General features: G+C 59.3%; 1 protein-coding gene across 1 annotated transcript in view; it reads left to right on the top strand.

The window, feature by feature from the left end:
• ARHGEF17 (Rho guanine nucleotide exchange factor 17) overlaps positions 1-24,890 on the top strand; it is a 37,720-nt gene extending 12,830 nt beyond the window's left edge. Inside the window, exons 2-21 of the mRNA XM_087758718.1 lie at positions 11,117-11,194; positions 13,596-13,778; positions 14,174-14,290; positions 14,608-14,700; positions 15,463-15,639; positions 15,907-15,957; positions 17,107-17,216; positions 17,343-17,428; positions 17,561-17,679; positions 18,142-18,355; positions 18,468-18,541; positions 18,677-18,870; positions 18,958-19,208; positions 19,849-20,095; positions 20,178-20,264; positions 20,367-20,434; positions 20,800-20,948; positions 21,038-21,212; positions 22,171-22,413; positions 23,501-24,890. Of these exons, the coding sequence (XP_087614844.1) occupies positions 11,117-11,194; positions 13,596-13,778; positions 14,174-14,290; positions 14,608-14,700; positions 15,463-15,639; positions 15,907-15,957; positions 17,107-17,216; positions 17,343-17,428; positions 17,561-17,679; positions 18,142-18,355; positions 18,468-18,541; positions 18,677-18,870; positions 18,958-19,208; positions 19,849-20,095; positions 20,178-20,264; positions 20,367-20,434; positions 20,800-20,948; positions 21,038-21,212; positions 22,171-22,413; positions 23,501-23,691 (2,907 nt within the window). The 3' untranslated portion in view covers positions 23,692-24,890. The remainder of the gene's footprint in view (positions 1-11,116; positions 11,195-13,595; positions 13,779-14,173; positions 14,291-14,607; positions 14,701-15,462; positions 15,640-15,906; positions 15,958-17,106; positions 17,217-17,342; positions 17,429-17,560; positions 17,680-18,141; positions 18,356-18,467; positions 18,542-18,676; positions 18,871-18,957; positions 19,209-19,848; positions 20,096-20,177; positions 20,265-20,366; positions 20,435-20,799; positions 20,949-21,037; positions 21,213-22,170; positions 22,414-23,500) is intronic.
• The last annotated feature ends 595 nt before the right edge of the window (positions 24,891-25,485 follow it).

Consider the following 25,485-nt stretch of genomic DNA (forward strand, 5'->3'; position numbering starts at 1 on the left):
GGATACCTGTTGGCTCCTGGGTGCCCGTCAGCTCCTGGGTGTCTGTCAGCGCCTGGTTGCATGTGGATTCATGGGTGCCCATGGACTTCTGGGTACCTGTTTGATGCTGGCCATCCATCAGTTGTTGCGTGCCCCTGGACTCCGGATGCCCATAAGCTCCTGGGTGCCCATCAGCTCCTGGGTGCTTGTTGATTCGTGGGTGCCCATGGACTCCTGGTACCTATTGGATACTGGGTGCCCGTGGGATGCCCATTGGCTTCTGGTGCCCATGGACTCCTAGGTGTCTCTTGGCTCCTGGGTGCCCAACAGCTCCTGGGTGCCCATAAGCTCGTTGGTGTTGCCAGGTCCTGGTGCCCCTCACCTCCTGGGTGCCTGTGGACTCCAGGGGTAGTTCCTGGGCATCCATCAGCTTCTGAGCATCCATCAACTCTTGGGTGCCCTTTGGCTCCTGGATACCTTTTGGCTTCTGGTGCCCATGGAATTCTGGGTCCACGTGGAGGCCTGGATGCCCATCGGCTTCTGGTGCCCATATGCTCCTGGTGCCCGTTGGCTCCTGGGTCCCCAGTGGCTCCTGGATGCCTGTTGGCTCTTGGGTGCCAGTTGGCTCCTGATGTCCATCAGCTCCTGATGCCCAATGGCTGTTGGGTGCCCTTTGGCTCTTGGCTGCCCATCGGCTCCTGGTGCCCAATGGCTCCTGATGCCCAATGGCTCCTGGGTGCCCATCAGCTCCTGCTTCCCATTGACACCTGGTGTCCATCAGCTTTTGATGCCCAATGGCTGCTGGGTGCCTATCAGCTCCTGGGTGCCCTTTGGCTCTTGGGTGCCCATTGTCTCCTAGTGTCCATCGGCTCTTGGTGCCCAGTGGCTCCTGGGTGCCCTTTGACTCTTGGATGCCCGTTAGCTCCTGGCCCCCATCAGCTCCTGGGTGCCAATCACCTCCTGGTGCCCATGGCACCCTCCTGGGTACCCCAAGTTTTCTTGCACCCCCCTTGCCTGGATCCATGCCCCATGCCACCAGGCACCCAGGGCACCTCATACCCACCTGTGCCAGGCTGGCACCCAGCGGTGATGCCAGGGGGTGCCAGCACCAGGCACCCTTCTCCTCCCTGGCTTCCCTCTCCCCCCAAATTCCCAGTAACTATCATTTTGGGGTGCTGCGGGATGCGGCTTGTGCCAGCAGCGGAGGATGCCCGTGGGAGATCGAGGGATGCTGGCGAGTCGGGGGGTGGCGTTACCCCTCGCCCAGTGGGTGCGGGGCCAGGCGTGCTGGGAGGCGGCAGAGAAGGACGAGGAGGAGGGGAGAAGAGTGCGGCTGACCTCAGCATCTGGAAAGCTGCGCTCTTGGGCCGTGGCCTGCGTGCCGAAAACCGGAGGCAAAAAAAACCTTCCATATTTGGTGAAAGCTGCTCTAGGGCTCAGCAAAGGCTGGCGGCAAACGGGGGGCCGGCAAGCCCCCCGCCGTGCCCTGGACCGTGGCGGACACGAGTTTTGCAAGGAGTCTGCAAATGCGCCGGGGGATGGATGGGGGGGGGGCGTAAATTGGGGTGAGCATCGTGCATCGGAGGGGGGGGCATGGAGAGGGGGGACCCACGGGGTGCTGCCAGCGGCAGAGGGAGGATGCCCTGAGATGCGCCAACGTGACCCTGAGCCTCGTATTTTGGGGGGGGGGGGAGCGGAGGGAACCCCTCGGGCCCCGGCGCCAGTGACGCAAACCCTGATTCCAAGTGAAAATCCCATGGGAAAATCCCTGCGAAACATTTTGAGGATGAATTTTTGTTGCTTCGGGAAATGAACCTCCCGCCGTCTCCCCGCTCCCCGTCCCACCGGCACCACTCCTGGCGCTGCCGCTCACCGGGACGGCACCGGGATGCCCAGCATCCTTCCACCCTGCCCTGAAAAAATTGCTCCGACTCCTTTATTTTTTATTCCTGTTTTTTTATCACACTTAAAAAGCAGAATTACAGCCAGGCCGTGTCCTCCTGGGATGAATCACCGCAGCCGAGAAGTCAAAGAAGGGAAAACAACCAAATTCTCGGCACATCCATTTGGGGCTGAAGCCCTCCTCCTCCTCCTCTTCCTCCCCGTCCTGGAGGCGGTTGTGCCGCTGGGTTTCTCCATGGGAGCATCCCTGAACAAATCAAGGCTCCTCTGCGAGCTGGGAGCCTGGGAAAAACCACGACCAAGGGAAAAGCAAACATCTCCAGCCCCAGGGCTGCGAATAAACATGGGAGTATTATTAGTAACCGAAGCGGAGCTGAATCAGAGCTGCTGATTTATGCTCTTATTTCCTTTCAAGAAGTTACGCTTCGGAAAGTGGCTCGGACTTTTCTTACCCGTGGGAGAAGAGCGACCATCTGGGCGGGGAGGGGATGCAGCCCTGGGCTTGATGCTGTACGGCGTCAGCCTGGCTTGGGCATGGCCCCTCTTCTGTGGCACAGGTCCTTGTGTTCCCGTGGGATGTGGAGGGTGGTTTCCCCAGGACACGGGGCCTGGAGGGGGCTGGTACCCAGGGATGGCATGACTGGTGTTCAGGGATGAGGAGACTGGTACCAGGGACGGAGGTGATTGGTACCCAGGGATGGGGTGACATGCCCTGGGAAGGAGGTGACTGGTACTCAGGGATGGTGGATGTTGGTACCCAGGGATGGAGGTGACTGGTATCCAGAGATGGCAGTGACTGGTACCCAGAGACGGGGTGACTGGTGCCCAGGGATGAGTGACTGGTGCCCAGGGATGGGTGACTGGTACCCAGGGATGGCAGTGACTGATACCAGGGATGGAGGTGACTGGTATCCAGGGATGGAGGTGACTGGTACCAGGGGTGGAAATGACTGGTGCCAGGGATGGCAGTGGCTGGTACCCGGGGATGGCAGTGGCTGGTACCCAGGGATGTGGTGACTAGTGCCCAGGGGTGGAGGAGACTGGTGCCCAGGGATGAAAGTGACTGGTACCAGTGACAGAGATGACTGGTACCCAGGGATGGTGGTGACTGATACCATGGATGCGGTGACTGGTACCCAGGGATGGGGAGGACCAGTACCAGGGATGGGAGTTACTGATGCCCAGGGATGGAGGTGATCGGTACCCAAGGATGCCAGGGGCTGGTGCCCAGGGATGCCAGGGGCTGGTGCCCAGGGATGGCAGGGGCTGGTACCCAGCAAGGCAGGGCCTTCCCCTGTCTGGTGGCTGCCGTCCCTCACCCGTGTGGCACGGAGCTGTGTGGGACATCTGGCTGAGCATCATTTGTCCCAAGGCGAAGGTTGGATGGGTTTGCCTCGAAAGCCCTCCAAAACCCAATCAAACTTCCTGCTTAAAAACATCCTGAGAGGAGATAATGTGATTTTTCCCAAGTGATTTTTCCTGCCAGAAACCGAGCAATTGAGGAAATACGGGATTGGATGTAATAGCATCATCCTATTTTGGTTGACGGTGCCAGCCAGGGGCTTTTCCGGCTGCGCGAGCAAGTTTTACATGTCGGGATGATGCTGTTTGCTGTGGAGGTGTTTGCTCATAGCGTTGGCATGGATGGAAGTGGGTCCGGTTTTGTTCCGGAGCCTTTTTTTTTCCAGGGTTTTGGTAGAAATAAAGCCAAGAGTGCGTTAAAATTGTTAAGCTTGGGCGTTCGCCATGCCCGGCAGGCTCCCTGGGGCAGGGGACTGTCCCCATGGGCCAGCAGCTCCCACTATGTCCCAGCTCCCTCTAGTGGGATCTGCCCCAGGAAGAAGCATCCAGGGAAAGAAAAGGTGCAGAAATCCCAGTTCCCCCCCCAGTTTCTTCCAAACTGGGAATGGGGGTCTCAAGGAGGTGCCAAGATTCAAGCTGCTCCTAGCGCAACCCTACTATGAGACCTCAGAGAATCCCCCCCTCCCAGCAGTGCAGAGCATCAGGAGCCTGCGGTGGGGACAAGTCATAAGGGGGCGGAAAACAACTTGTATTTATTTATTCTTAAAATTTTGGCACATTTTGGAGGGGCGGGAATAATTTTGCTTGAAGCAGGGCTAGCTCCTCCCTCGGCAGCCGCAGGAAGGATGAGCTGGGAAGGCCCCGAGCAGCAAATCCCACTCCCAAAATGGTCCAAAATGCTCCAGATTTTTCCTAAAGCCATATTTTTTTGCCGAAAGCGAGGTCTCAGTGTCAAAATCCCCACTACAGTTCACCCAGGGTATGGCTGAGCCCTGACACAACTCGTTACGCAGCTGACCTCAGAGAAACGCTGCGTGTTGTGGGTCCGGGAAGGGAATTTTGGAGTGAAAGGGAGTCTCCGGGGATACGGAGATTCCCCCTCCCATGGGATGTGATTTTAGCATCCCAGCCAGGTGGTGACAGCGCGTGTGACACCTGCCCGCACGTCCCCAGCTTCAGCAACCCAGTTCCTGCCAGCAGCCGGATTTGGGGGGGTTGGAGGGGGAGTCCTCGGAGTGGCTGCAAGGAGCATCATTACATGCACTGATGTGTGCACGGTCTCAGCCTGGCCTCAGGGGCCAGAGGTTGCCCTGATGGCCGGGATTCCTCATGGATCCCTGCTCTCCCTTTCCCCTAAAACCCCATTTTTCTTTTAAAAAATGAAGTTTTTAGGACTTTCCTCCATCGAAGCCTCTTTGTTTGCAGGGGTTGAAGGCAGGACATGATTTGTCAGGTCCTTTATTTAGTATTTTAAGATGTTTTAAAATCCCCGGGGATGCTCAGACTCCTCCTACATCACTACACTTGGGTGGGGAAAAGCAAAATCATGGATTTGCACCTGGATTTTTTATTAAAAATTAAAATAGAGCGGCCTAGGAGAGCTCCTGTCCTTGGGTGGGAGGCCAAGTGGGGTTGGGGGGTTGTATTTCCAATGCTGGAGGGAAAAACTGGGAGGAAACCCCCTCTCGGAGCCCCCCATCCTGGATTTGGGGTGCTGCCGAATCACCCCCAAATCCCCAGTGCCGGATCCGCTCCATCTTTGGGTTTTTCAGGAGCATCTTCCCATCGATGCTGGCGCAAGCCTTTGGGATGGGGGGTGAACCCCTTGGCTCCATCCCAAGGGATTGGGATGCTTTTCCTGGGAGGGTTTGGGCGTTTTTTTTGGGGGGAGGAAACACCCAGGTTGCCAAAAAAAAAAAAAAAAGGATTGTCCGAAAGGAAATCTAAAGGTGTTTACAAAGAGCCGCGCTGCTAAAAATAACCGGCTCATATTTTAGACGGCCCTAAAAATAGGCAGCGCTGTTGGAGTGGCCAAACACTCCCAGGAATTTCCTGTGGGCTGCGGGCCGCGCGCAGGGGGGTCCGGGCTCGGCGGCCGGCGGGGACGGCCGGCATCGCTCCGGCTTTTTCTTTCCTGGGTGACAGCGAGATAACCTCCGTTGGGCCCCTCGATGCACAGCGGGATCCAGCCTGGCTCCTTCCCTGGTCCGGGCGGTTATGGGCTTAACCCTTCTCCATCCATCCTTCCTCCCTGATAACATCCGAAGATGTCGGGTGGGTTTGAGGGAGGTTTTTAAACTCATCAGCAGAAAGCTCAACCTTATAGTAGACACTGGAGAATCTACCTGCAGAGTTAAATGAAGGGATTGACTCAAAGGAGGTGTTTGGGGAGCGGGGCTGTGGGAAGGACCCTCTGCAAATGGAGGGATCCCCCTGCTCGCCCCAGGGACAAGTGATCCCATGGGAGGGTGTTGCTGCAGGCGGAGCGATCGGGTCACTGTCGCAGCGTCACAGCGTCGCGGCGTCACGGCGTCGCAGGCCAGCTGGGGCTGGGGTTGTAATTTAAATGAGGCAGGGATTGCAAGAGGAATGGGTTCGGGCTTGCAAACCAGATGGATCGGGGATTGCAACCCAAATGAGCCCGGGATTGCAAACCAAATGGGTCTGGGATTGCAACCCAGATGGCTCTGGGCTTGCAGCCCAGCTGGGTCCCGAACTGCAACCCAGGTGGGGCCAGGATTGCAACCAGGTGGGTTTGGGATTGCTAACCCAGATAAACCTGGGATTGCAATGCAGATGGACCCAGGATTGCAGCCCTGATGGGGCTGGGATTGAACAGGAATGGGTTTGGGATTGCAACCCAGATGGGGCTGGGATTGGAACGCAGATGAGCACGGGATTGCAACTCAGATGGACCCAGGACTGCAAACAGAGTGGGGCTGGGATTGCAACCCAGATGGGCCCAGGATCGCAGCCAAAATGGACGTGAGATTGCAACGCATGTGGACCTAGATTTGCAACTCAGATGGGGCTGGGATTGCAGCCCAAATGGGTCCGGGGTTGCAGCCCAAATGGGTCCATGGTTGCAGCTCTAATGGGTCTGGGGTTGCAACCTTGGTAGGCCCAGGACTGCAACAGAAACTCTGCCAAATGGGTCTGGCAGTTGCAACACAGATGGGCCCAGGGCTGCAGCCCAAAATCGGGGGTTACAGCCCAAATGGGACAGGGGTTGGAAACCAGGTGGGTCTGGGACTGCAGCAGAAATGAGTCTGGGTTTGCAACCCAAATAAAACAGGGATTACAACAGAAATGGGTCAGGGATTGGAGTCCAGAAGAGCCCAGGATTGCAACGCAGGTGTGTCCAGGATTGCAGCTGAGATGGGTTTGGGATCGCAGCCCAAATGGGTCTGGGAATGGAACCCAGAATGGCGCGGGATTGCAACTCAGATGGCTCCAGGATTGCAACCCCGATGGGTCCAGGATTACAGCCTGCACAGGCCTGGGATTTCAACCCTGACAGGCCAGGGATTGCACCCAGATGGGTCTGGGATTGCAATGCAGATGATCCCAAGGTTGCAGCCCATGTGGGACTGGGATTGCAACCTAAATGGGTCTGGGATTACAACAGAAATGGGTCTGGGATTGGATCCCAGAAGAGCTCAGGGTTGCAACCCAGATGGGACTAGGATTGCAACCCAAACGGATCTGGGTTTGCAACCCAAATGGATCCAGGATTGCAACCCAGACAGGTCTGGGATTGCAACAGAAATGGGTCTGGGATGACCGTGGTGCTGCAGAAGGAGTTGCAGGAGCAGCTGCCTTGCAACCAGCCTCATTACCCCTAATGCAATTAGCTGTACCAGGTGCAGCGCAGGCACCCGTCATGCCCACGCTGGGTGCTATGGGTCCCTCCTCCCTGATCCTGGTGAGGGGGTGCATTTAAGGCCTCTTACATGCACCGAGTTGGCCGTTCTCTGCCATGCACCCCAGGGAGGGTGCCGAGGGGGCTGGGATGGGTTCTGTGCACCCATCCCAGCCCCCTCGGCACCCTCCCCGGGGTGGGATGCTCATCTTCCTCATATCCAAGAGGAAATTTACTGGCTGCAATGGGAGGACACAGCCCTGCTGCACGCCGTTGCTGTGGAAACGGGGTGAGCGGCTAATTAGATTTAATTAACGAAGCAGGAGGGGAGCGTTAGAAATGGATCCGGGCAGGGTGCATCACCCGGCAGACAGGGATGTGGGTGCTGAGGTGATGATGTCGGGGAGGGGTGGGGCAGGTTTGCTTCGTGCCTCAGTTTCCCTGCCTGCAAGGTCAGGGAGGGGGACACAGTACCCAGGGACCCCCCAAATTGATGGGAACTGAGACCCCAAGGATGCTGAGCACCCCAACCCAGCATCATCTATGCAACCCCGCCTCCCCAAAAATCCCACGCCCCAAAAAAAGCATCGCCCCCCCCGCCCAATACAGCATCTTCGGGCAGAACCTCTCCAACAGCATCCCCCCAGCAGGATCCGGCCCTGCCTGCATCCGCGTGCGTGTGTGGGCACGGCTCTGCCTCCATCGCCGATTGCTCTCGCCTGCCCGTGCCTCGGTAGCACCCGGGGCCGGGGACCCGCGTGCCGCCACGGACGCAGGCGCACGCCCGCCGCACGCATCCTGCAGCCGCTCTGCGGGAGGGCTTTTTTTTATATATATATATACACACACACACACACACACACAAAACCCTATCGATATAAATAGCTCCTCTATTTTATTTCCCTCCTCGCTGCATCCCAGCGCAGCATTCCGGCTATTTTAAAGGGGGGACCTGGGGGTATATATATATATATATACACACAATTTTTTTTATTCCTTGGGCCGCGTGGGACGGACCGACCCCCGGGACCCGCATGCTGCAGATGGTGAGGACTCTGGCGCAGTTCACCATCGCGCTGGAGGACATGCGAGACATCGGGGACGGCATCGACGCGGCCTTTGCCGCCTCCGGGCTCGGCGGGGCAGCCGAGGAGCTGCCGGAGAAGGGTTGCGGCAGTCGCGGTGGTACCGAGGTGATGCGAAAAGGGATGGAGGGGGGTCCTGGGGATGGAGGGAGGGGGTGTAAGGTGGGATGGGGGGGATATATGGGGGGGTGCATGGATGCGTCATGTTTGGACACGTGTGCGCCCAGCAGAACCCGGCACCTGTGGGGTCTGGACCGCGATTGCCGTGGCAACGGCGCCTCCATCCTCATCCTCAACCCGCCGCCCCCAGGGTTCTCCGGATGGCAGGGAAGGGGGGGATGCTCCCACCAGGAGAGGGTGATGGGGGGGCTGGAGCCATCGCTGCCAGCACCCCCCCAAGGCTGATTTACACCGCGGAGGCGTCAGCTGGTGGGGAAATGCCCCAATTCCCATCGCGGCGGGGGCTGATCCCGAGGGTGCTGAGCACCTCGGGGGAGGCAGGATGCGGCCAGGGTGTGGCGGGGGGGTCCCCAAGGAGAGCAGATGGAGACCAAAGCAGCATCAGCCCTGCGGGGGAGAGGCTTTGCTGGGGTAAGGGATGCAGTGGGGCACATCCTGCCCATGCCTGGGTACCGCTTACTGTTACCCCCAGCTCCTGCTCATCCCTGCAGGAATTTCCCCCCGCCGGGATAATACCGCTGCTGTAGCGGTGGAAAAAAATCCCCTTGCCAACGGCTGGGCCTCATCCTGCATCTCTCCACTGCTGCAAAACGCAGCCTCCGGTGCGGCGTGCGGTGCTGAGCCTGTTTCAGCTCACCGATCCAGCCCTTGGCTTTGGTCCCAAGCTGGGACAGCTCGGGAGAATGCCAGGATCATCATATTGAGGCAGAGAACTGCAGGCTGTGCGAGGGTTGGGGAAACTGAGGCAGGGTGGGGGCATCAGGTGCTCTGCACCCCTAAAGCCCATCCTCTGGCGGGTGCCCTTCAGCCCATAATTAAATTAATCGGACGGTGAGAGTGTTAATAAACTTCAGGGTGTAACGAAGAGGGGAGGTCTCAGCCAGCGTCCCTGAGGACGCCGGCATCAACGTGTGTTGGGGGGCAGATTTCCTGGGGGGGCTTTGACCTGTCACCGTAATATTTGGCTCTGACAGTTTCTTCCTTGCTTGGCTGAAAAGGCTGATATCAGCTTGGAGGGTGAGTGGGGAAACTGAGGCACGGCTCAAGCACCGAGCAGGATCTGGCCAGAATCCCTTTCCATTGCTCCCTGGGGACCACCGGGGAGATGGTGGCCTCCATCTGTGGTGAGGATGGTTGGGTTAAGGCTTCCTTCTGTGGTTGCAGAGCGGCTTTGTGGCACTCGTGTCCCTGCCGGGAGAAGACGGGGGGACACAGCCCCGCGTGGCTGGGGGACATAGGCTCATCCCACAAGGAGATGGGGGACATGGGGGTTTGATGGCTCCAGCAACCCCCATAGTGGCACCAGGGCAGAGGAACCTGGTCCCAACATGCTGTGGTGGCCAGGACATCTCTGCACCCAGGGCTGTTGGGGTGTCCGAGCATCCAGGGCCTTTGGAGGGTCCTTGCCCACAGAGGGTTCGGGGTATGCGTGCACCTACAGCACTCGGGGTGTCCCTGCACCCATGGCCTTTGGGGTGACTCCATTAATGGGACACTTGGAGTGTCTCTGTGCCCAGCTTCACTGGAGCATTTCCACACCTGGAGACTTTGGGGCATTGCTGTACCCATGGCCTTGGGGGCGTCCAAGCCTCCAGGGACTTTGGGGTGTTTCACACCCACAGTTTGAGGTGTCTCTGCACCCAAGGCCTTTGAGGCATCCAAACACCTCAAAACCTTTGGGTGTCCCTGCACCCAAATCTTGGGGCGTCTCTGCACCCAAGGCCTTTGGATGGTCTCCATGAACAGGACCATTGGAGTGTCTCCATACCCAGAATCTTGGTGCATCTCCTTTCCTAGGGCCAGCAGAGGGTCTCCGCACCCAAAACATTTGGGGTGTCTCACATCCAGGGTCTCTGGAGAGCCTACGCATGCAAAACTTTTGGGATATCTGTGCACCCAGGACACTTGGAGCACCTCTGCACCAAAAACTTTTGGAGTATCTTTGCACCCAGTATCTCTGGAGCACCTCCACATGCAAAATTTTGGGGGTCTCTCTGACCCAGGGCCCTTGGAGCATTTCTGCACTCAAAACCTTTGGGGTGTCTCACACCCAGCGTCTCTGGAGCGTATCCACACAACAAAACTTTTGGGGTATCTCTACCCCCAGGGTCTCTGGAGCATCTCTGCACCCAGGGCCTTTGGAGCACCTCCACATGCAAAACTTTTGGGGTGTCTCTGCACCCAGGGCCCTTGGAGCATCTCTGCACCCAGAAGTTTTGGGGTGTCTCACACCCTGGGCTCTGGAGTATTTCGCCCCCAGGCTGAGCTGCAGGGGGGGGGGGGGGTCCCTCCAGCTGCTGTGCATGAGAGGGGTCTCCGAACCCCACAACTGAGAAGACCCCAACCCATCTGCTTCCCAAGAGTGGCAGACCACCCCACACCACCATCTCCCTGTGCCCCCCACCACCCCATTAATCCCCCTGCTGCGGGGCCACAGCCCAGCGCTGGGGTGTCCGGGGTGCCGGGCGGGAGGCAAATTCCTACGGGACCGCTCCGAGCGGAGCCGCCGGAGAGACGGAGGGCGCCGGGACCGACCCATGTAGGGCTGTGAGATCCAGGGCGGGCTCCTGACGCGGCCGCGGAGGAAACCAGGCGTCTCTGTGCGCTCGGTGTCATGTACTTCCTAATCCTCCCGGATTCCTCCATCGGGGTGGAGAGGGAGCGGAGGGGAGCTGGACGCCAGCCGGGCTCCTCCGGTGTTCAGCCTCCCCACTGAGCCCCTGTGCCGGCACTGACGCCCGCCACGTAGCTCCCCTCCATCGTGTCACCCCAAAACTCATCTTTGTCTGTCTTTCCACCCGGGCAGGACATGAGGAAACACGTCATCATGACGCTGCTGGACACGGAACAGTCCTACGTGGAGTCCTTGCGCACCTTGATGCAGGTAATGCGGCGCGGCCGGGGAGGTGGCACCCCAAACCACGTCACGGCGTGACCGTCCCTTGCTTGTCACCATTCCTGGGACCCCAAGTGGGACCCCCAGCTGTGGGTGCTCTACCAGCACGGATGCGGCATGGGTACGGACTGGGGACGGGTAGCAGTGGGGATGTTGGGGACAGCAGGACTGGAGGTGGGAACAGTGGGCAAGTGTCAAGAATGGGGTGTGGGGGTCACCTCTGTCCCCCAAATCAAGCCCATAACATTCCTGGTGGGTTGTCACCTGGCAGATATCGTGTCCCCAAGCCCCTTCCCATGCTTGCCCCCCAAAAACTCTTCCTCATGTTGCACCCCATCTCCTGGGCCGTTGCTGATGGCCGTCCCATGATGGGAGACCCCTTACACTCCCCGTTCCCATGTCCCCCCATCTTCTGCTCAGCGTCATCACCTGCAGCCATGGGCCAAGGGTTTTTCTCCGTCCTTTTTTTTACTGAGCTGGCTCCAACCCCCTTGGAGCAGCCTGGCCGGAGGGTCCACCCCACATTTCAGATGTTAATGAAGGTGTTTCAGAAGGTTAATGGTGGTCAACGCCCTGGAGACTAGGTCATGCTGGCGTAGGTGTGGGTTGTCTGCATCGCTGCAGGTGGAAACACCAAAAAAACAGAGCTCTGCTCCGCTTGATACAAAGCGGTGCCTGTAGGACATCTGCTGGGCATGTCCACGAGGGCATGGGGCACCCATCATCCCAACAACCTGGCTTTCCTCATAAATCACCTGCGAGGATGGTGGACCCAGATGTGCTCTGCCAGATGTTGCTGCAGGAGGGAAGGAGCCTTCAAGGCTGCTCCTAGTGCAGAGGTTGGCTTGGAGGGGCGAGAGGACCCTGGCTCTGGGGCTCATTTTGGGGGAAGCTGTATGCGGTTTGGGGACGGATGGTGCCCCTTCTCGTCTTGGCATGGACAGAGGCTGTCCCATGGGCTGTGTCTTCCTCTGAGGTGGGACAGGAGGCTGGTTGGAGAGAGGACAGCCATGCTGGGGCTCACCGGTTCCCCACTGGAGGGACTGGTTGGACGTGGGTGAGAGCCACAGGGCATTAATGCCTGAGCTCTTGCCCGTGGGACACGTCCTGGCACGGTGCAACCAGGGGGACCTGGCTTTCTGGGGGGGTGGCCACAGGGCTCCAGATGCCCCCAGCTCCCTATCTTAGCTGGGGCAAGGTGCTTGGATCTGTGATGTGGCCCGGTGGCATGTAGCATGGTGGCTACCAGGGACAGGGACCACCTTGGAGCACCATCTTCCAGCCAAGCCAGATGGTGCATGGGCAAGCCCTGCCTGTGCTCCTCTTGTGCCAAGGCAGGGGTTGTCTCCATGCTCTTCTTCCGCATCTGGTCCTCGCTCGCCCAGTTTCATAGTGGGCGGGATGCATGGCACAGCCCAGCCCAGCCCCCACTGGAGGTGTTGGCCACAGTAGGGCAGGTGAGGCAGGTTATGAGTCTCAGGAAGGATGTGGCCCTTCTAATTCGGGTTTTCACGAGATACCCACCGTCAGCCTGAGGAACCTCATCCTTGGGGGATGACTCCTCCCTCGCCAGCTTGGATGGAGATGTCCAAAGCAGCTTGAGGTGGGTCCTGTCCTTGCCGCTCACCTCCATGGTTCTCCCAAGATCCTGAAGGACACCAGCACCCTGTACTGGTTGGACTGAGGAGGAGGCAAGGCCTGAGAAGACCTTCCTCATCCTGCATCCCTTGCAAATCCAGCTCTCCCATTCCTGGGGGCACTGCTCCCCTCCGCAGCTCTACCCCGCGGTGGGAGGAAAGGGGTTTCGTAGCAGAGCTGCCCACCCGGCCTTGCAGAGGACCTGGTCTTGTCCCACTTTTCCTACTGACCCTGAGCATCACTCATTGGCCATTGCCCAAGAGATGCTGACGGCGAGGTGGTCCAGGGCTTGACCCGGGGCCTCCACCCCCCTCACTCCAGCCCTTCCTAGTCCCAAATACCCTAAATCCCACTGGGAACCCACCGGCTTTTGGATCCTAGGGTCGTGCTGCTGTGATTCCCCAGGTGGGTCAGGCTCTGTAGCAGATGGGGATGACCAAAGCTCATGACAGCAAAGGTTTGGAGCCTCTCAAGGCTGTGGCTGGCTGTTCCTCGTGCAGACCTGCCCTGCTCCCCACTCTGCCGTGGGGATGCACTGGGTGGGATGGGACCCAGGGGGGCTGGGGTGCAAAACGTGCTGGGACTCAGTGCTGTCTGGTCCCTCCGATGGGCTCCACAACCCAACGTTCACTTGGGGAACCCCCTGCTGCAGGATGCCACCGATCGCCGTATTTACGGGGGTTGAAAAATTCGTATTAAGGGAGTGGGAAAAGAAATCTCTGGGGACCCCGATACCTTTGCTTCCCCGCAGGGTTACATGAAGCCGCTGAAGCAGCCGGAGAACTCGCTCCTGTGTGACCCATCGCTGGTGGATGAGATCTTCGACCAGATCCCCGAGCTGCTGGAGCATCACGAGCAGTTCCTGGAGCAGATCCACGACTGCGTGCAGAACTGGCACGAGAAGCAGAAAGTGGGCGACCTCCTCGTGCAGTCGGTAGGTCCTCGCGGGGTGGATTTCCCCCGGGGAACCCAGGCGTGCCCACTCTCGAGCATGGCCCCAGCAGGAGAAGTTTTGGAGCAGGAGGCAGGGGAGTGATTAAAGGACGGGCCAAACACGCCTGAGATGGAGAACAGGAGACGATCTCCAGGCCTGCTGTCTGCTTAGCGTAACGGTGGGGTGTTGCGGTGACCGGCTGGGTCTGCAGCTCGGCGTTTCTGCCTCGGGAGCAGAAATGTCAGGGCTGAAAAATCGAGGGGGGCGGGTGGCGGGCGAGCCCTCCCCGCGCCAGCCCAGAGCCAGGATTAACCCTTGGGGCAGCTTCTTCCAAGCTTGCCCGGGAGGTCCATGCTGGACCTATCCCCTTTTCCCCCCCTCTTTTCCCCTCCCAGTTCTCCAAGGACGTGCTGGTGAACATCTACTCTGCCTACATCGATAACTTCCTCAACGCCAAGGATGCCGTCAGGATCGCCAAGGAAGCCCGGCCAGCATTCATGAAGTTCCTGGAGGTGGGTCCTGGTTCCTCTCCCCAGAGATGCTGGCCAAGGTCCAGAGCCACGTGCAAGGCAGCTGGAGGGGCGGGATGGGCGTTAATGGGAGTAAACTGGTAATCTATGGTCAGACTGGGATTTTTCCCCCCACCTTCTTCTTGTTTTTGTTGCAAAGAGGCCAAGTCGGGATGAACTGGAGTCACTCTGGATGGTGTAAAAAGGAGGCACCCTGACTCCAAACGGGTGTTGCTCCAGGTCCTGGGCTGGTGGCACGCTGGGTGCCTGCTGTGTCCCCCCTAACGGGCCCGTCCTTGTCCCCCACCGGTGTTTTGCAGCAAAGCATGCGGGAGAACAAGGAGAAGCAGGCTCTGTCCGACCTGATGATCAAGCCGGTGCAGAGGATCCCACGATACGAGCTGCTGGTGAAGGTGGGTGCAGGCAGAAGGGCGTCTGTGTCGTGCTGGGAGCAGGTGAGACCATGGCTCCTCCTCACCTCCACGTAACAGGAGCTTTTAGGGGTCTCATGTCTCTCCTGGCCCCTTTTCCCATCCCTTGACACAAAGTTGGTGTCCCCGGGCATATGTACAGCTCTGCCCTCCTGGGGATGGTCACCCTGAGGACTGTCACCCCACTGTCCCCCCCAGCATGTCCCTACAGGTGTGCAGTCCCCTTTCTGCTGGGAGGTTCGACATTGCAGCACCATTTTGGGACCAGTCACCCTGCCACCCCCTCCGTGCCTCAGTTTCCCCATGCTCGAGTCACTCTCCCTGGCACTGAGGCTGGTGGGGATGTGCTTTCATAGAATCACAGAATGGTTTGGGTTGGAAGGGACCTTCAAAACTCATCTAGTCCAACCCCTTGCCATGGGCAGGGACATCTTCCACTAGATCAGGTTGCTCAAAGCTCCATCCAAACTCGCCTTGAACGCTTCCAGTGATGAATTTCGGGTGTCCATGCAAGGTGATGGTGTGCTTTCAGGAGCTGGTGGCATCTTTAGAGGTGGCAAAGACCAGGCTGGTGGTGGCCAAAGCTCAAGGCTTCATTTCTTTGCAAAACCTTTCCTGCATGGGGCTGGTTTCCATCCCCAGCAGCCAGAGCAACGCAGTAGGGGCTTTTGCTTGGGGGTGTCATGGCATCGTCGATGCCCAGGCTTTGCCTGTGGTGACATCCCGGCTGTGTCCCCATGATAGGACCTGCTGAAGCACACGCCAGAGGACCACCCTGACCACCCTTTCCTCATCGACGCCCAGCGCAACATCAAGCAAGTGGCCGAGAGGATCAACAAGGGCATGAAGAGCGCAGAGGAGGTGGAGAGGAACGCCCGGATCGTGCAGGAGATCGAGTCCCACATCGAAGGGATGGAGGACGTACGTACCGGGGTCTTACAGAGGGTCGATCTTTCCTTCTTCCTAAAATGCAACCATTTCTGCTCTTTCTGGGTCACCCCAGGCTGGGCCAGTTGTTTTCTCCTCCGGGTCCTGCTTTCCCCGTCATCACTTGGCCTTGGTGGGCTCCTGGGGGTTTGGGAAGGGGCTGGGGTGCCAGTTCTGAGCTGAGGGGCCAGAGGGGCAGGGATGAATCCCACAAGGGTCCCCCCTGGAGCTCCCTGCTCATGAGCCTCCTTGTTCCCACAGCTCCAGGCCCCGCTCCGCAGGTTCTTGCGCCAGGAGATGGTCGTGGAAGTGGTAAGAGCAGGGTGGTCTCTGCTCACCGTGAGGGCCATGGGACTGCACACTGGATGGGGCAGTGGGAGGCTATGACTGCGGGTCATGGGATGCCTGTGTGCCCATGGGAAGCTACAGATGGATGGATGGATGGATGGATGGATGGATGGATGGATGGATAGATGGGTGGGTGGATGGGTGGGTGGATGGGTGGATGGATGGATGGATGGATGGATGGATGGATGGATGGATGGATGGGTGGATGGGTGGATGGATGGATGGATGGATGGATGGATGGATGGATGGATGGAAGCTGCATCAGGGGAAGTTCAGGTTGGACATTAGGAAAAGGTTCTTCACTGAGAGGGTGGTCGGTCACTGGAACAGGCTCCTCAGGGAAGTGGTCACAGCACCAAGCCTGTCAGAGTTCAAGGAGCGTCTGGATGACGCTCTTAGCCATATGGTTTAGTGTTAGGTAGACTGGTGAGGAACAGGGAGTTGGACTCGATGATCCTTATGGGTCCCTTCCAACTTGAGATATTCTGTGACTCTATGATTCTGTAAGGATGGACAGATGGATGGAAGGATGGATGGAAGAACGGAAGGATGGAAAGATGGATGGATGGACAGATGGATGGATGGATGGATGGATGGGTGGGTGGGTGGGTGGAAGGTACAGACAGATAGAAGATGGGTGGATGGAGGAATGGATGGATGGAGGGAGGGATAGATGGAAGGATGGAAGAAGGGATGGAGGGAGGGATGGATGGGTAGATGGAAGGATGGATTGATGACAGATGGATTGATGACAGATGAATGTGGACAATATAAAATTCCCCAAGTGTTTGTGGGAAGATAAGATGTGTTTGGGAGCAGGCAGGAGGCAGGGAGACCTGGCAGCAGCCCCAGGCCAGGGGTGCCTAGGGAGGCTGCTGCTTCCCCGTGAGTGGGACCCTGTGGCTTTGCCCACACGGCCGTTGCACCCATGTCCCCTTTCACCATCATGAGGACACAGCCAATCCCCATGCAGATGGTGGTGTGGGACCTGTCCCACCCCGCAGCCTCCCTGTGCCAAGGCAGCGCATGGGGAAACTGAGGCAGGGACCGCTCCCAGTGTCAGCAGTGGGGGGGCCGGACGTTTACCCCTTGATGTCTCCCACCACTCTGCAGAAGGCGGTGGGTGGGAAGAAGGACCGCTCCTTCTTCCTCTTCACGGACCTGCTGGTCTGCACAACATTGAAGCGCAAGTCGGGCTCCCTCCGCCGCAGCTCCATGAGCCTGTGAGTACCACCTGGGGGGCACCCACCACAGTTAACCCACGGCGTTAGGGCTGTCCCCGTCGGCTGGGCTGTCTTTCGGGTGCTGGGGAAGTGGGTGCAGCTCAGCCATCCCCCCCAACCTCGCAGGTACACAGCGGCCAGCGTGATCGACACGGCCAGCAAGTACAAACTGCTCTGGAAGCTGCCGCTGGAGGACGTGGACATCGTCAAAGGTCTGTCACTGCCTTTTGGAGTGTCCCATCCCACCCCAAAACCCATCGCTCAGCCCTGGGTGGCAGGGAGAAGGTTCCCCTGTGCGGCAGCGGGAAGGAAGGGGTTAACACCATGCGTGTGTCCCCACACAGGTGCCTCGCAAGCCACCAACCGGGAGAGCATTCAGAAAAGCATCTGCCGCCTGGATGAAGACCTCAGCACTTTGGGGCAAGTCAGCAAGCTGTCGGAGACCCTCAGCTTCCCCCACCAGGTATGGGGATGATGGCCCTGGTGCTGTCCTCTGGCTGGGCACATTCCCCGTGGGACCACTTGGGATGTCCTCAGCGTGGGAGAACCTGTGGAAGCGCTGGTGGCCATGAGTGTCCTCAAAGATCCCAGATGCCACCAGCCCTAAAATGTCAAAGGGGTTTGGGGCAGCTTCTGAAGGATGCTTGGGGATGCACAGGGTCAGCGTCACATGGTGGCCCTGGCACTGTCCCCCAGCCAGGCACCTTCCCCAGAGGAGCAACTGGGATGTCCTTGGTGGGAAGGAGAGCTTGGGGAAGGGCTGGTGGCCATGAGTGTCCTCAGAGGGCCCAGATGCTACCAGCCCCAAAGCCACAGTGGGGTTGGGGCAGCCTCTGAAGGATGCTAGGGGATGGACAGGGCATCATCAGGCATGTGGCTAGTGGTGGCCCATCCCTGAGAGCTGAAGCGTTGTCCCCATCCCCAGAACCTGGATGATGTGATCAAGGACCTGATGGCCGCCATCCACCGGGAGCTGGCAGAGAAGCAATCCCTGTCCTTCAGCATGGCCTTCCCCCCCAACAAGGTGGAGCTCAGCACCACCAAAGCTGATGGCACCGAGTCCTTCATCTTTGAGTTCCCCAACCCCGATGCCCGGCTTGGCTTTGAGCAAGCCTTTGAGGATGCCAAGAAGAAGCTGGGTAACACCAGGGACCGGGGAGGTGGACACAGTGGTGGGCTTGGCATCATGCCCCCGCTTTGGTAGAGCCCTTTTCTCCATCACTTCTTCATCCTGCAATTTGATTTTCCCAGCTTCCAGCAAAAACTGCCTGGACCCAGAGTTCCTCAAGGCCATCCCCATCATGAAGACGCGGAGCGGGATGCAGGTACTTGGTGGCTGGGTTCAAGCGTCCCATGGGAGCTGCGGTCCTCTTCATCCTCGTGGGCTTGCGGCTGGATGCCAAGAGCTCCTGCATCATTCCCGAATGACCCAACTCATCCCATCTTTTGCTCCTTTGCAGTTTTCTTGTGCTTCTCCCAGCCACGGCAGCCCGGAAAGCTCCCACGAGGTTTGGGTTTGCAACAGCGATGGTTATGTGGGGCAGGTTTGTTTGCTCAGCATCCGTAAGGAGCCCACGGTGGAGGCGTGCATCGCTGTCTGCTCCGCCAGGATCCTCTGCATCGCCTCCGTGCCCGGTCTCAAGCGGGTGTATAGGTAGGACATTCCCACCGGCACCGCGGAGCCGGCAGGCACGGGGCGATGCTGGAGCTGCTTCTTTCCCCCCTCCCCTCGTCGCGGCAGGGAGCGTGCCGAGCCGGTGGGCAGCCCCTCCTCGGAGCCGATGCCGGCGCAGCCGGAGGATGCGGGGCCGCAGCCGTGCCTGCACATCTCCATCTCGGGTTCGTCGCTGGAGCTCTCAGAGCCGGTCGACGGCGGCAACAGGGAGCTGGTGCCCTTCGATAGCGATGACACAGATGATGAGTCCTCGCCCAGTCCCTCAGGGACGCTGCAGAGCCAAGCCAGCCACTCCACCATCTCCTCCAGCTTTGGCAGTGAGTCTCTGCTTAGCAAAAAAACACTTCTTTGCCCCAAAATCATAGAATCATAGAATGGTTTGGGTTGGAAGGGACCTTTAAAGGTCACCTAGTCCAACCTCCCTGCCATGAGCAGGGACACCTTCCACCAGATCAGGGTGCTCACAGCCCCATCCAGCCTGGCCTTGAATGTTTCCAGGGATGGGGCATCTCCCACCTCTCTGGGCAACCTAGGCCAGTGTCTCACCACCCTCAGCGTAAAGAATTGCTTCCTTATATCTAGTCTGAATCTACCTTCTTTTAATTTAAAACCATCACCCCTTGTCCTATTGCTACAGGCCCTACTAAAATGATGGGCAGTTCCATCTTTTTGGCCACTCTGCCTTGCATTCCTCAGGGAATTTCACAGCTGGAGGCTTTTTAGCCAGGGAAATCCCGGGAAAAGAGATGCTGGGGGACATCAGCCCAGGCCCGTGATGCTGGGATGGGGCTGGTGGTGGCTTTGGGTAAAACCTGGTGGGTTTGGGGCTCAGCATCCTGACGTCCTTCCCCAGGCTTGATGTCGCAAGGGGACCCATGGTCTCTTCCCAGTCACTTTGGTGGGTGGCGGGTGGTCCTAGTCTGACCCATTCCTTCTCCTCCTCCTCCTCCTCCGCAGATGAAGACATCCCAAGCTGCAAGGAGGCAACAGCAGAGACGACGAGCTCGGAGGAAGAGCAAGAACCCGGCTTCATGCCCATCACCGGCACCTACGGCCAAAACCGGCATGGAGAGAGCCCCACAGACGGGCGAGCCCTGCGCCGCTCCAGCCGTGGCTCCTTCACCCGGGGCAGCCTCGAGGACCTCCTCAGCCTTGACCCTGAAGCCCATCAGAGCTCCATGTGGTTGGGCACCGAGGATGGCTGGTACGTCCCCAGGATGGGGGGACACACACATGGGGTGGACCCCGATCCCAGCTGAGCCTCAATCTTTGCTCTTCTCCCACAGCATCCATGTGTACCAGTCCTCGGACAACATCCGTAACAGGAAGAACAGCATGAAGATGCAACATGCCGCTGCCGTCATGTGCATCTTGTAAGCGGGGAAGATTTTCAGCTCTGGGATGTCCACAGTGGTGGTTTGGGGTGGCTGAGTGGGGCTCTGTGACCGGTTGTCCAAGGGTTTTTCTCCCCGCAGGTACTTGGATAACCAGGTTTTTGTGTCGTTGGCCAATGGGGAGCTCGTTGTGTACCAGCGGGAGGCAGGTGAGGCCGGATCGGGGCCATCAAAGGGCGCTGCGGGGGTTAAACGCAGCCCCAAAGTGGCTGTTGGGTGGGTGTTCGGGCAGGGAGGGATGCTCGGTGTGCCGGCGGCTTCCCTGCATCTGCAGGAAGGGAAGGGACATCCCTCAAGCGATGCTGAAGACCCCGAAATCAGAGCCAGGCAGAAGCGTGCATCCTCCTCCTGGTCCCTGCCTGCCGCTGGCATCCCCTGGGGACATCAGCTCATGTCCCCTCTAATGGGGGACCTGGAGATGGGCATCTCCAGCCACTGCATCCCATCAGCCGGGTCAAGATGGGGTTTTTTTGGGATGCTTTAACCACCCACCCCACTCCCACCATCCTCACAGGCCGCTTCTGGGACCCCCAAAACTCCAAGTCCCTGTCCCTGGGCTCACCGGGGAGCCCCATCACCAAGATGGTGGCAGTGGCAGGGAAGCTCTGGTGCGGCTGCCAAAACCGAGTCATCGTCCTCAACACCGCCACGTTGGCGCAAGAGGTACCACGGGCAATGGCGGGAGGTCGGGGGGACAGTGATGGACATCGGTGGCATCATCAGCGGCATCGCTGTGGCTCTGTCACCCACAGCACACGCTCCAGGTGGGACAGGATGGCGGACGCAGCGTCACCTGCATGGTGAGCTCGGGGACCGGCGTGTGGGTCGCGCTGCAGAGCAGCGCCCAGGTCCGGCTTTACCACGCCACCAGCTACGAGCAGTTGGCCGAAGCAGATATCACCCCCCCGGTACACAAGATGCTCGCCGGTAAGTCCCACCGCTGGAAGGTCTCCGGTGGGTGCCCGTCGCTGTCTCCAGTGGGTACCCGTGCCCATCGTCTGCCTTGAAAATGCGATGCCCCGCAGCATCCAGCGCCGGGAAATTTAATATCTCCTGCATCCTGACCAGCTTCAGGGAAGAAGACCCGACTTGTCACGCTCCTGGGGTTCATCCTCGGTGTTATGCAGCTGCATAATCCCACGGGGAAATAGGGCAGCCCCTGGGCAGATGGATAATCCCATACGGAAACAGGGCATCCTCTGGGCATGAGCGTAATCTCACAGGATAACAGGGAATTGCCTTGGGTGGCTTCATAATCCCACGCAGTAATAGGGCAACCCCTGGGTGGCTTCATAATCCCATGCAGGAATAGGGCAGCCCATGGGCATGTGCATGTCCCATTCCACACAGGAATCGGGCAATCGCTGGGCATCTGAGTAATCCTACATGGAAATAGGGCAGCCCCTGGGCATGTGTGTAATCCCAGGTAGAAACAGGGCAGCCCTTGGGGCAGCTCCATAATCCCATGGGGTAATAGGACAGCCCCTGGGTGGCTTCATAATCTGACACAGAAATAGAGCAGCTCCTGGGTGGCTGCATAATCACATGTGGAAATCAGGCAGTCCCTGGGCATCTACATAATCCCATGTGGAAATAGGGAAACCCCTGGGCATCTGCATAATCCCACAGAGTAATAGGGAATCCCCTGGATGGCTTCATAATCCCATGTGGGAATAGGGCAGCCCCTGGGTAACTGCATAATCCCACAGGGAGCCCAATCTGGCAGCACCCAAGGGTGCCTTCAACCAGCCAGCGGGGTTGTGGTGTCCCTTTCCCGCATCCCACATCCCCGGGATACCCCTGGGAATGGAGACCGGTGGCATCGTCAGGGTTCACTGCCCCGTGCCAGGCAGGGAGGGACGCTGACGGCTGGGATTCTCGACAGGCTCGGATGCCATTATCCGGCAGCACAAGGCAGCCTGCCTGCGGATCACGGCTCTCCTGGTGTGCAAGGACTTGCTGTGGATCGGGACCAGCGCCGGCGTGGTGCTGACCCTCGCCGTCTCGGCCAAGGCGGCACCGGCGTTGGTGGGGCTCTCTCAGGGTCACACCGGCCACGTCCGCTTCCTCACCGCCATCGAGCTGCCCGACGGCTTGGATGTCCTCTTCCCATTGCCGAGGGAGACGGGTAGGTGGGATGACTGGGGGAGGCCCAATCCTGACCTGCTCCAGGGGCAGGAGTTTTTTATGGAGCCGGGAATGAGTAGCCTTGAAATGTGGTCATCGGAGTCCCGGCTCCATCCTTGCCTTGTTAAACTCCAGGCAGAAAAACTGGGGGGAGGTGGAAATTGGGTGCTAAACCGCCCTCCCAGGGGTTGGGGGATCGCTCAGGTGACTCCAGATTTTCCTGGGAGACCCTAATTCCCATGGGGAAAAGCCACTTGAAAGCCATGTGCTGCGTCTCACCCAGCCCAGCTCTGAGGTCAGGGTGGGATGGGGAGAAGGTGGCGATGTGGGGTGGTAATTTGGGTGGGAGGGGCTAATATGTGTGGGAGGGGCTAATTTGGGGTAGGAGGGGCTAATTTGGGGTGGGAGGGGCTACTTGGGGGTGGGAGAAGTTTTTTGGGGCCAAGATGTGGCACCTAGGAAAATGGTGGTGACATTCGGAGGATGCTGGTGGGAGGATGCTGGGGTGATGCTGATGGGTTGATGTTGGGATGGTGCTGGGAGGATGCTGGTGGGATGCTGGTGGGAGGATGATGCTGGTGGGACGATGATGCTGGTGGGACGGTGATGCTGGTGGGATCCTGGGATGATGTTGGTGGAATGATGCTGGGATGCTGCTGGTGGGATGATGCTGAGATGGTGCTGGGAGGATGCTGGTGGAAGGATGATGATGGGATGGTGCTGGTGGGATGTTGGTAGGACGATGCTGGTGGGACGATGCTGGTGGGGTGATGCTGGTGGGATGACGTTGGGATGGTGCTGGGAGGATGCTGGTGGGATGCTGGGTGTTGCTGGTGGGATGCTGCTGGTGGGGTGATGTTGGGATGCTGGTGGGAGGATGCTGGTGGGAGGATGCTGGTGGAAGGATGATGCTGGGGTGGCGCTGATGGGAGGTTGCTGGGATGGTGCTGGTGGGATGCTGGTAGGATGATGCTGGTGGGATGATGCTGGGATGATGCTAGTGGGATGCTGCTGTGGGTGGGCTGCTGGTGGGGAACGGGGGAGCTCTGGGGCCATCTGACAGCACGTTGGGCTTCTGCGCTTGGCAGGGGCTGAGAAGCCGAGTGAGGCAGAGAAACGAGACCCGTCGCGCCCCCGCGCCCCCGCCCTCACCCTCTCCAAACCCAAGATGCTGGTGATCAGCGGCGGGGACGGCTACGAGGATTTCCGCCTGACCAGCAGCAGCGAGACGGTGGGCCGGGATGACAGCACCAACCACCTCCTCCTCTGGAGAGCATGAACAGCAGTGGACCCCCCCGGGGCCATCCCGGCGAGGAAAGGGGGTGCTGGCCCCCCTATATGCAGAGGTGGGGGGGTCCTGACCCCCCTCCCCGCCACCCCCCTGCCCCAGCGCCTCTCATCTCCAACCCGGCTGCTCTCTGTGTGCTCGGGGTTGGGGGGGATGAGCCCCGGTCCCCCCGCCGTCCCCCCGGCCACTGCACCGGACTGGGGGGGACACACACACACCGCTTTCGGGGCGTGGAGAAGATGGGGAGGGGGGGATGCGTTCGCTTGGGAAGGCGCTAACGAAGGAGGAAGGTGTTAACGAGCATCCCTGGGGACCGGCCGGAGGATGCCGTACAGCCAGGAACCTGCCTTGCTCTCCGGTTTTGTGTGTGCCTGCTTTGGGGTGCGGGGGGGTCGCAGCGCTGTCAGCCCCCCCGGCCCCAGGACCCCTGGCCACGCCACGGGACCACCCCAGGGACAAGATGCCCGCGGTGTCCCCCCTCGCCCCGGGCCTCCCGCTAACCCGCTCGCTCCATCGCCAGCACCCAGATAGCTCTGTTTGTTTGTTCGTTTGTTTTAAATATATATATATTATATATATATAAACATCCTTATTTATTCGGGGGGGACTTGGGGGGGTCAGGCGCATCGTCACATCGCTGCCGGTCCCTCTGCTCCAGAGTTATGGGATTAAAACCTTCCTGGTTCATCACAGCAGAGCTGGACCCCACTGCCGGAGCCGGAGCCCGCAGGGATGCTGGTGGAGGGAGGAGGGAGCTGATGGAGGGGAGGAGGGGAAAATTGGGGGATCCCCCCCCCCAAATCTCTGTGATTCCCATGGGATTTCACAGCCTGGGGAGCGGGATGAAGCCGCTGCCGACATTCAAAGCATCTTCTGGATTGGAACAAGCATCTTTGCATTCTCCTGCCAGACACCAGGGACGTCCCCCCACCCCTAAATTGGGGTGACGGCCATTGGAACCCTAAAAATGAGACTTTCCTGGACCAACCCCCCCCATTTGCCCTTTTTCCCCCCATTTTCCTGCTTTCACCCCTGGGTCCAGGCGAGGCCGGTGCTCGCAGACCTGGACACCCCGTTGTCCTCATGGGAGAGGTGACAACCACGGTGGCAGGGCTAACCCGGGGTGTCCTGGTCCCCGCACAGCCCGGTGGGTGACGGGGGTGCTGCCATCCCCCGTCCGTCTGTCCATCCGGGGGAGGGGCGGATTAGAATTGGGATAATGAGGATATTTTGGGAAGCAGGGGGAGGGATTTTGGGCACTTGGGGGCTCTTTGTCATTAAAGGTCACCCGTGTCAGAACGAAGCCAGCGTGGTCTCGTCCTTTGCCTCGGTGGGGTGATGGGGACGGGCGCAGCCGGGGGGGACCCAGCACCCATCGGCTTCACCACGGACGTTGCCCGGTGGTGCCGGCTGCGATGAAGACGCCGGTGGGAGGAAGAAACCCCTTCCACTACTGGGGTGCAGTTATTCCCTCCCGGATAACCCCGAGGGGGACATCGAGGGGGATCCCTCCCCTGTGTCACGGAGCGCCGGGATGTGTCCCATTCCCTGGGTGGCCCCCGGGGATGATGGAGGGGCAAACAGCCGGAATGGGGGACACCGGCCTGGGGACCCTGTCACCCCGCCAGCCCCCAGCGGGGTACGGAGGGAGTGTCCCCAGCGTGGGAAAACTGTCCCCTGGGGAAGGGGACGAGGCCAAGATGGGATGGGCTATAGGGCAGGGGGGAAAGCGGGGTGCAGCACCCATGGGTGCCCCCCTGCGAGCCCATATGGGGCAAAAAAAAA

This window comes from Nipponia nippon, unplaced genomic scaffold, assembly GCF_047370975.1.
Source record: "Nipponia nippon isolate SJK-2023a ecotype South Korea unplaced genomic scaffold, ASM4737097v1 scaffold_2, whole genome shotgun sequence".
NCBI lineage: Eukaryota > Metazoa > Chordata > Aves > Pelecaniformes > Threskiornithidae > Nipponia > Nipponia nippon.